At 41.5% G+C, this 10573-nt stretch overlaps 1 protein-coding gene across 1 annotated transcript; it reads left to right on the top strand.

Moving 5' to 3' along the window:
• The first annotated feature begins 2950 nt into the window (after positions 1–2950).
• Positions 2951–9310, top strand: slc39a4 (solute carrier family 39 member 4). The gene is made up of 12 exons (XM_034545536.1): positions 2951–3151; positions 4576–4920; positions 6047–6248; positions 6396–6562; positions 6717–6900; positions 7072–7244; positions 7438–7635; positions 7864–7968; positions 8489–8543; positions 8652–8804; positions 8889–9076; positions 9182–9310. Exons 1-12 carry the CDS (start codon positions 2951–2953, stop codon positions 9308–9310), a joined length of 2100 nt encoding a protein of 699 aa, XP_034401427.1.
• The last annotated feature ends 1263 nt before the right edge of the window (positions 9311–10573 follow it).

Below are 10573 nucleotides of genomic sequence, written 5' to 3'. Positions count from 1 at the left end.
CAGTAGATAAACCAACCACTAACAGATAAAAGACAGGACTTTAAATACACAAGAAACTAATCAAACAACACAGGTTATACGCAGGAAAAAAGCAGGGGAAACCACAAACACAGGATATGTGAGGCAGGGGTTACAACATTATTTAAAAATAAAATAACAGCATTTGTGTTATCCCTTCTCCATACATTTGTATTACAATAGTAAAGCTGTAAGAGGCAAACGCAGGTTCAAACCTCTCCCAGCCAACAAAAGGGAGCAGCTCAATTGCCAAAATCTAAGCCGCAAGCAGCAGTGAGCGAGCTTCACAGAGCAAAGTCACTTCAGCTGGTTTAATTCGGTCTAAAGAAGGAGTGAGAGCAATCCCATTGTTACAGTGTATTCGGCATTTAAATAATTGCACACTCAAAGTAACGCTTTTTGCTCCCCCTTAATCAGACTGGCATGTGGTATTGTTTAGTCAGAATTGCTCAAAGACTACTTGACTTATGGACTATATCCTGCTAAGCCTCGCTCTTCAAAATGTACATCCGTACCTAACTTACTTCACATTTGTCACACAATTAACTTCTGTACATTTAATAAGTTCAATAACAAACAAACTTATTTATAACAACGATTTTTCCTAAACTTAACCAAGTATGATAACAGGTATTTATAATTTGTATATACCAAATATCAAATATGTGAAAATAAATAAAACAAAGATGGAAACGCCGGATAAAATATGCAAGGGGACCAAACATAAGACACAAGTTTAAACGTAAAATACCACATAACCGATCTTATCAGCATTTAACTGATGAAAATTATCTGCCAATCGATTCATCATGAACATTGACGTTCAGCCACTAGATGTTGCACTCGACCTCCCCCTTCCATTACTGCATTCACTTCACAACAAGTGGTGGCCAGCTCTGTTAGGGATGTATGGAGAAGTGTGCATCTTTACTTACGTTTGTATTTAGCCGTGGGTTTGACAGGATTGGCGAAGTAAACCGAGACTCTCTGTGTCTTCCAGTAACCTTGCAAAATATTTAGTATTTCCCTATACGTATGTCAAATGCAGTATGCCAAAAATATCAGGATGTAAGCTTGTATTTTACAGTATGTAAGCTAGCAGATAAATGAGCAAGAGGGTCAAAAGTTCAGGATGCCATGTTATGAGGAGGCAGCATGTCCCAATTGAATACGTACTGCATGCAACGATACGTGCTTTTTAAGGGAAGCTTCAGAATGTAAAGTAAAAGGAAAAAGGAAAAGTATGCAAATTGGAACGCAACTTTAGAGCTCACCACATATTCTGCGCAGATACTTTATAAATGAGATAAACCTCTACATTAGCTATAGATTTAGGTTACTCTGTGCAGTCGTGGTTCAAGATTCATGAAACGTATCGTATATATAATCTTAGCATATGCGTATCTCGTTGTAGGTAACATTTAGCTTGTGATTCTGAGATGAAGCGTCATGAAGCATTTCCAGCAAATTGGTTTGCGATAATAATACATAATAGACTGTATGAAATATGGACGTAGTCTCCGTGACATCGGCCATAGGTTTCCGAAGAGCCGTTGTGTAGCTCAAAGTGGGCGGCTAGGGCCGTCTCAATTGTGGCAGTGATGACCCGGCCTTTGGTCAAAGAGATGGATTGTTGATGGACCTGAGGTGGGGTGACACAGCAAAGCACAGTAGCGACCTGAGACTCAACTAAGCATAACTTTAAGCCTTAATTTAAACGTGTGAGTTATATATACCCCCGTACAATTGGAAATTAGTTCTAAAGGGGAAATTAGACTTGTTCCAGGTTGTAAACATGTTTATCACTGCTGAAAAGTTGTACATTTGAACATGACTATAGGCTTATTGAACCAGCCTCAAGTGGACATTTGAGGAACTGCAGTTTTTGTCAGGAAGGAAGCTAGGAAGGACTGAACAATATACTGTAGTCTGACTCCCACTTTGAGCACAGCATCTCTGTCGAGACATCAAGATGATATAGCTTGTTGTTGCTTGGTAGCAGATTCCCTTTGCTAAGTGTCTTTGTTTCTTCCTGATATGCTTGTCTTTGCAGGTCTTTTGCTGATCACAAGCTCTACGTTTTGTAGTTTATTTGATTTTGTCTTTTAGGAGTCGGAGACGAGCTACAGTGCGGATAACTTGAGCCCAGTGTGAGAACTCTACGATCAGACTCACTTATCCAACAGTCCTTGTTTGCAATGTTTGAACCTATACTTTTTGGTTTCCTTTTGGATGTTTCAGAGTCTCCTTTGCTGGAGGATATATTTTGTTTTCCCAAAGGAACTTGGGAAACATGAACTAATTGAATGACAGAAGTTCATCCGTTCTGATGAACCGAACACATAACCAGGATATGTGAAACCAAACCACAGAGAACATTGGCAATTACAGTTTTTTTAATTCCTATGGTAGGAGCACAGAATACACCTCTTTAACATTCGTCCTGCCAACATACAAGGACTAAAAGACTACTAGGGTCTCTGGTGACCCCTGAGAATAAACTACGATAAGAAACAACTATCATTGTAAAATATAAACATATTTTCTCTTAAAACATGTAAATACTTGGTGCGTGTGTGTGGGATGGGGCTTAAAGGGCTTTAGTGCAAATCAATGAAAATCAAATCACTCTGATCTCTCAGCAACCTGATCTTTCAGCCTGCATGCCTACAGGGTGTGTTGTAGGCTGTGCAGGTGACAACGGGTTTAATAAACAGGTATAGAACAGCACGAGCCACGTCTCAGCCAATCACAATGCAGGTCCATCAAACGTGTAGTGGTTTAAAACTGATAGCAGCCGGGAGCTGAGCTCTGTACAGCTCAATGTCTCTGCAGAAATACCTTGGGACTGTATCAGCCTCTGTCAGCCTGCTTTAATTATTTTTCATCCAAATTAATTAATTCTTATAAAAGCATTTTTCAAAGCCTTAAGATGTTTTTTTCCGCATTGCTGATTATTGCCAGTAGGGGTTTGTTCAGTTCTGTTTCGGGGTCTCCCGCTGTGGAGGAAGCGTACAGGGCTGTGCTCAGCGTCGTGTCTCCAGGACAGCATTATCTGAACAGGGAATCCCTCGGCTCTGTCTTTAATACACTGGAGAAACGTGTGCAGTGTGGTGAAGTGTCGTGTGAAAAGGTAAGTTTTATTAGGCTTAACTCGCAGCCAGGCGAGAGAGCGAGGTTCGCTGACTCCAAGTGCTGGGGAACGAGGTCGAGGTCCAAAGGCTATTAACTCACTGGCCCACGCTCACATATTTAAAGTAGATTTCTTGATGGGAACTTTTAAACAGATTTAGTTACTAATGGGCCTCTTTACTGGACAGACTTTTTTTTAAGTTGTAAAGCTATATTTTTTTACTCTTCTTTAATTCTTCTCTTTCCTACTGTGTGAGTTTCTGAGACAGGATTGATTGTTAGCATCCTATAGTTGATTTATATAGGCTATTTCAAAATATATATATATAAATATAAATATATATATTGATTTTATCACAACATTTACTAGACAGAGACAGAGGTGACACAAATGGTAATAATACAAACAAGCTTCCACTCAGCATAAGCAATCTTGACAACCCTAATAAGGACAATACATGCAGCCAAGGCCCCATTTTGTCACAATCTGGCTCAAAAGTATGTGACAAAAAAAGCCGAAACATGTGGTCTGTAAATAATTACTTCAAGGAACTTTCATTTTGTTGATTTAGGCTGTCCTCGGGGACAAAAGCGGTAGTGTTCTCCGAGCAGCAGATTCCCTCATTTTACTACAGTAGTGTCTGGCCCGCTCAGTCCTGCGGGAGTCTGAGCTGAAAATTAAAAGTTAACTTAGTAACTAAGTAACTTTACTTTTTATTAAGTAAATTAAGTCAGTAATACAATGGGGTGTGTTTGTCAAGTCAGTAGGCAATGTTTGCAATGTGTGTGTGTGTGTGTGTGTGTGTGTGTATATATGTGTGTGTGTGTGTGTGTGTGTGCGTGTGTGTGTTTATGTGTGTGTGTGTGTGTGTGTGTGTGTGTGTGTGTGTGTGTGTGTGCGTGTTCTACCCGCCTTGTGGGGACATGCATTTTCTCTTCATAAGGACGGAGAGTCCCCACAATGCACTTTAGGAACGACCAAGAGGATCGTGCAGGTCTGATTTAAAGCCTTTAGCCTGCTCAGGTGTGTTGCATCTCTGACAAGGTCTCAGCTCCACCCATTACAAGGCAGCAACAAGGACAAGTTAGGGCCAACCCTGAGGCAGTCACAATTTATATTGTCACCTACTACTTGTTATCTAAAGAAGCTGCTTCTTTTAGAAGGCAACAAAAGCAACCGATAGCCAGAGTTATTTTATTACAGGTTGCTATCAATGCAATGTGCATATTTCTTTTTTAAATTAATCACATCTTTGTTTGAATCGAACAATGTTATTAATAAGTTGTGTAGCACTAACAGAAACAAAACATCTACATCTTAGCAGCTGTTTCTGTATGAATTGTTAGGCTGTTGTGAACATCACTAAATTAGTAACTATATTCTTTTTCTAACATAGATCCGTTTGTGTTTTTCCCTGGGCGTAGTGTGATCTATTGGATGCGTTTCACCAGCTGATCAGCAATCATTCCACCCACGGAGAGGATAAAACCGAAAATGGCAGAAAAAGTGAAACCATTAGCGTGTCTCAGTTCCCGGCTCTCGCTGCTGGATGCGTCCTGTACCTCTCCTCCCCTGGTCTGGTCTGCACCGCGGTGAGGCAGGGGACATGGGGACAGGAGGCCCAACACTTCCTACGTAAACAAACACATCAGGGTCACCATGAAGAGAGCGAGCGGCACCAGGACCGTGAACACGTGCACATAGATGTTCATGAGTTGAAGGTCCTGCTTCAAGAGCTTCACAATCACGATGATCCCTCAGACAGAGAGGTAAACATAGGACCGCAACCAAGTGGTAGTTAGGAGACCAAATTAGAAGTACTTATTTTGTATGTCTTTTTGCGAAAGGAAACATAACTCTGGTTAAATTGCTTGTCTCAGATCTCTGATGAGGTGCCGCCTGAGGACATAGTTCAGCTATAGAAGGGCACAAGCAAGAAAAGGTCACCGACACATGGATTTGATTATGCAACAATGCTTTATGCTGTCTAGAAAATTGGCACTATAATTAACTACTTGGCAACCGGGCAACCAGTTTACGACCCTCCTTTCTCTCTGACAGTATGCTTCCTGGGTGTGGGTTATTGTGTGTGCAGGGTACTGGGGTCATGGCAGGAAATATTACACTACATATCTTATCATACTTGGTTGATCAGCGAACAGTAGACCTGCAAGGCTTCGGCCTGTACATCACTGTAGCAACCACCATCATCATGATGAAAAGAGCCCCCTTTAAATGTTTAGACACAAAATGTAATATCAGAATTATTTAATTTTTTTTTAAGTTTGTGTTTTACCTAGTCAATGTTATTATTTATAGCTGAAGACAAAATAATAAGGAGTCCTTAACAGCAGTGCACACACTGGTTTGATTGTGTATTTCATGAATCAGACTGAGCAAGAAGAGAAAGGTTTCAGGAAGTGACATCATAAACATACATAACTGAATCGCCTTCCCAAAGCTAATAATATATATTCTACAATTTAAAGTTGTCTCAAGACTTTGGCATAGTTGTATTCAGTTATCTGGCAAACCGTTCAACCAGAACCAAAACAGCTGGTCAAAACAAGATGCTACTAGCTAATCAAAATGACAACTCTGCTTTTCTGAAAGAAAAACGGCATAAAATAGTGAAATGACAATTTGTGAAAAGTAAACGTCATTAAATTGCTTGTTTTGTCCATCCAACAATCCAAAACTACAAAGACATTTAATTTGGAATTAAATAAAGACAAAACTAGCAGATAGTCCTCACAAAAAGGAGCTGAAACTGGAATAGGTTTGACTTTATTCCCTGAAAAATCTCTTAAAGCTCTAATTGAGTAAAACTGTCTTTTGGTTATATCGCTACCTTTGCTCTTTGTCCTTCCTCTCCCTTATACCCATGGTAACCAGAGCTGTGTAACAGCTGCTGACATCACAACAGAGGTTAACCCATCATCACCAGACCAGAGGCAGGAAGTGGGTGCAGTTTTGGGCCACGTCCTGTATCACGCCTTGCAAGGTCACTGCTTCATTAGCCGATCCCTGCCTGAGGAGAGCTTCTTCCTGGATTACATCATGGACCGTCTGGGGCCGGAGAACTTCACCGTCGAGGGTAAATTAATGTCCCTCAGAAACACAGAGAAACAGAAAACACGGACACATGCATGGATAGAATATCCAGACCCTGTAAATAAAAATAAAAAATTGCCAGATTATCCTGGAGTTTTGCTCATGTGTAGGTTGTATCTGTCTTGTGTAGATTTGGAGGCTTTCATGAGGAGTCTGAACCTCGGACATCACCCCAAAGATGAGCCCGAACACCAGGAAGACCAACACGCTGATCACGATCACAGTGGCTTAAGACGGAGGAAGAGGAGCAGCCTTGAACATCGCGAGAGGCATGGGGGAAACGTCACCTGGAATCGGGTACATATACCAACATATAGAAATTGTCCTCCCACAGATGTCACTGCATGATAAATGTCCTTGTTTTCATTCATCTTCACAGATAAATGCAAGGTAACACATACAGTTGGTTGTAGCTAACCGGTCTTTAACAGACAATTTTCTGTTCTGCCAGTTCTGCGCCTCGGCCGAGGAGCTGGTCCTGATCTACGGCCTGGCGGACAACAGCTCGGTCTCCTCGGGTCTGAGTCGGACAGACTTGGCTCGGCTCAGCCCGGCACTCGTCCAGCAGATCCTGAGCGGAGCGTGTGCGGACATCACAGAGCCACCGACACCAGACGGGCTCACCATGACTGAGAGTAAGGGTGCATGTTCTGAAAGTACTCTTTCGGATCCACAAGCTTCGAAGTCATGAGGTTTTGTTTTGTTTCTTGCATTAATTTCGTATCCAGGCAACAAAGTCCATGTCTTCGTGACATGTTGATAACTGACCTTCACCCCCCACCTGTTATTCTCTCTTTCTCTTGTAGAATATGTCTATGCAACCATTGCCAACATGGTGATAACACTGACGTCCATGTTTGGCATTGTGTTGCTGCTCTGTACCTCCTTCACCAGTGTGTTCCAGTTTTGTATCCAGTTTTGCATCAGCCTGGCTGTCGGTTCCCTGACTGGAGATGCATTACTCCACCTGACACCCATGGTGAGTGATTTCCACACTTTTAAAGCTCTGACAAGCTATTTAAAAAAAGAAATAATAACAATTTAGCCTTGAGGACCAAGATTCATTGCAGCTATATGATATTCTTCATAAACACGCCAGGTCGTCAACAATCATGGTGACTTTCATGCAGCATGTACTCATTTTGACTCCTTCCTGCGGTCTGTGTGTCCAGTTTTTAGGTTTGCATGTGCACTCAGACAACACCGACAGCCACAAGAACTCGCATGCCCCTTACCAGGAAGAAACTCCAGACTACATTTACAAGATGTTGGTACTTATCGGCGGTATCTACTACTTTTATTTGATGGAAACAATCTTCTCTTTGGTTGCATATGAAGATAATCATCACCATCATCAACACCATCATGGAGTAAGAGAAGAATATACTATATTAGGCGAATGAGAATTGAAACGATTATTTAAATCAAAAAGTTGTGACTTTTCAAACGTTGCTTTGGAAATTATGGGATCCTTCATTTGTGGAGCAAAATCTTGTGAGGAAAAGTTAAAAATGTTACTCAATATACTGTCTCTCTCTCTCTCTCTCTCTCTCTCTCTCTGTCTCTCTCTCTCTCTCTCTCTCTCTCTCTCTCTTAAGGAAGAATCAGAGCCCCATCACTGTGACCATGGGCAGGTTTTAGAGATGTATGAACAGGAGAGAAAACAAAAAGACAAGTCACAGTCAGCATCGAGGGCAGACCTGGTGAGAAACATACTCACAGCAACACAAATCAAAATGAATGCAAGTGCTGCTGCTTTATTTCAAGGGGCTCTAAAGCACCTCACAATGTAGTACAAATAATCAAAAGATTTTAAACCTGTTGACCAAAAACGTGTTTAAGTATGTTAATCTCTGTGTTTGAGGGTCAGCATTGTGACCCTCAAACACAGAGATTAACATACTTAAACACGTTTTTCACATGAAAACCCGGCCGCAGACAACACCGTCTGGACGGCGCAGGAGGAACAAACACGAGTGATGATATGCTGATGGGATTAAATACATCACATTAAATTAGTTTGTGTTTTATTTAAATATTCGATGTGATGGAGTTGCGTGCCGGCCTTTTTACCGTCCTGCACTTGACCGCTAAAAAACGATTTGCCGGTTTGCCGTAAACCATCAGCCTGACTCCACGTGAATGCAGCATAATACATTCCTGATAAATGTCGATAACAGGACTTATTACTGGATGTTTATTAATCCGTCGCCTACATTTTAGGTCGGCAATCAAGACAATGAGAAATCTCTTTCAGAGCCGAAAGAGCGCACCAGAGGCAAGTCCAGTTATTTCCAGTAAAACAAACAAGCATCATTCAAGTTGTGAATGGTCCGAATCATCGCGGCTCCTCAACCTTTAACGACCGCTGTGTCCGCCTCCACAGAACAGCGGCTGCTGCCTTATATGATAACTATCGGCGACAGCATCCACAACTTTGCAGACGGCTTAGCGATGGGCGCTGCTTTCTCCCTGTCGTGGAAGTCCGGTCTGGCCACATCGCTCGCAGTCCTCTGCCATGAACTACCACATGAACTGGGTAAAGCTAACGCACAAAGACCACGCGGTGTCCGGTGAGATGTCATTCGAGATGTCCTAACATTGACCCCCTGTGTCTCTCCAGGGGATTTTGCCATTTTGCTCCACAGCGGCATGTCCGTCCGCAAGGCGTTGCTTCTGAACGTTGGCAGCGCCATGACCTCGTTCGTTGGCCTGTACATCGCTCTGTCTGTAGCCACTGACCTCGCCACCAAACAGTGGATAGCGGCCATTTCTGCAGGACTCTTCCTGTACGTCGGGCTGGCTGACATGGTGAGTGTTTGTCATTACGGAACAACTCGCCGGACTATTGTCAGGGCAACTCACACCTCGACTGGCATCAAAAGTAACTCCCATCTCTCCTCTTTCTCCTTCCAGCTCCCCACCATGGTCCACATCAGCAACAAGAAGCCCTGGCTGATGTTTCTGCTGCAGAACCTCGGCCTTCTGACCGGGTGGGGCACTCTGTTGCTGCTGTCACTTTATGAAGAGAGGATCAGCTTTTAAAGCAGACAGCCGGTCGGTCTGTTAAATGGGTTAATTTGACTTGTGATATAATCTATGAAGATCACAGTAACATGACTGGGTGTTTGTGGACATTCCTCGTAAATGACCACGGTGAGGAGACCCTCGGTCTTGTTGGCATAAACAGATAAATTAATAAATCTGTGAGCACCCAAAATGCCTTTAACGCCCAAACCTCTCAACAATATATATATATATTTTACCATCTCTCGAATGTTGTTCACTAACAGCTTGTGACGAAAACATGCACAGCAGCTTCCTTTAGACAGTGGATTGCCATCGTATTAATTATACCAAGGTCGATGGGCAAACGTGTAGAGCTATACATTATAACTCTTCAGTCAGTCTCTACAAAACTGAATATAATTCATTTTTGTATAATGTAGGATTTATTACAGAACCTCTGTGGTGGTCTTATTAAACTAGAATATCAGTGTACATATTTTTTTAAATAAAACTTTTATCATTAATATTTTGGTTAAAAGAAATATTGACAAATTAACCTTTTTACAAATGCTACAATTGGTTATGGTCCCTGTAACCCGAGGCTGTTTTTCTGGTAGTAGAAGCAATGTATTTTATTGTTTAGTTTTCTTCATAAAATGTGTAAATGACACTAAAATTCAGAATACACGTATTGTTTTCTCCTTGAGTTTCCTAGAGTAGTTACATGTGTCACATATAATACATCTGTACAGTTATCTTTTCTGCTTTTTATTAAAAGTGTCTGTTGATGAGAAAACATACACAAATAAATGAAATTGAAAAAGAAGCTATGCAGTTGTTTGAGTTTATAGTATTTGCTGAACGACAAATCCCACCACACAAAGTGTGACAGTAAATGTATAAAAATGTGTTCATAAATGTTGCTGTGCGATACAGTATATTTTATATTCTGCCTTGTTTGGAAATTTAAAACTCTTTCCAAAAAAAAACATACATATTAATGTACAGTATGTGAATCAGTTTGTGAATAATGTTAGCACCGGATTTACCCTTTACCCTTTGTAACCTACTTTCTTAATCTTTATGTGAATGAAGCGAGAAGCAGTGGAAGCCGTGGAAACTAGATTGTCTGATTATCGACCTCGTCTAATCTCCTCGGCGTGCAGGTGAAGTGAACATCTTCATTAGGGACAGAGTCCGCTGACAACTCACCGCGCAGAGACGCATTATGAACATGAGGGCGGATGTCTCATGTTCTCTCAGAACAAAAATTACCCATTTAATGATGACATTTAGGTT

Source organism: Cyclopterus lumpus, chromosome 11 (genome assembly GCF_009769545.1).
Source record: "Cyclopterus lumpus isolate fCycLum1 chromosome 11, fCycLum1.pri, whole genome shotgun sequence".
In the NCBI taxonomy this organism is placed as follows: domain Eukaryota; kingdom Metazoa; phylum Chordata; class Actinopteri; order Perciformes; family Cyclopteridae; genus Cyclopterus; species Cyclopterus lumpus.
This window is presented reverse-complemented; position numbering and strand designations above follow the sequence as displayed.

Excerpts from the sequence above, each read along its gene's own strand:
- slc39a4 (XM_034545536.1), top strand. The coding sequence starts at position 2,951 with ATGTTTTTTTCCGCATTGCTGATTATTGCCAGTAGGGGTTTGTTCAGT. Across the intron at positions 3,152-4,575 it reads GTGAAGTGTCGTGTGAAAAG|TGTGATCTATTGGATGCGTT; the intron begins GTAAGTTTTATT and ends CCCTGGGCGTAG. Across the intron at positions 4,921-6,046 it reads ATGATCCCTCAGACAGAGAG|AGCTGTGTAACAGCTGCTGA; the intron begins GTAAACATAGGA and ends CATGGTAACCAG.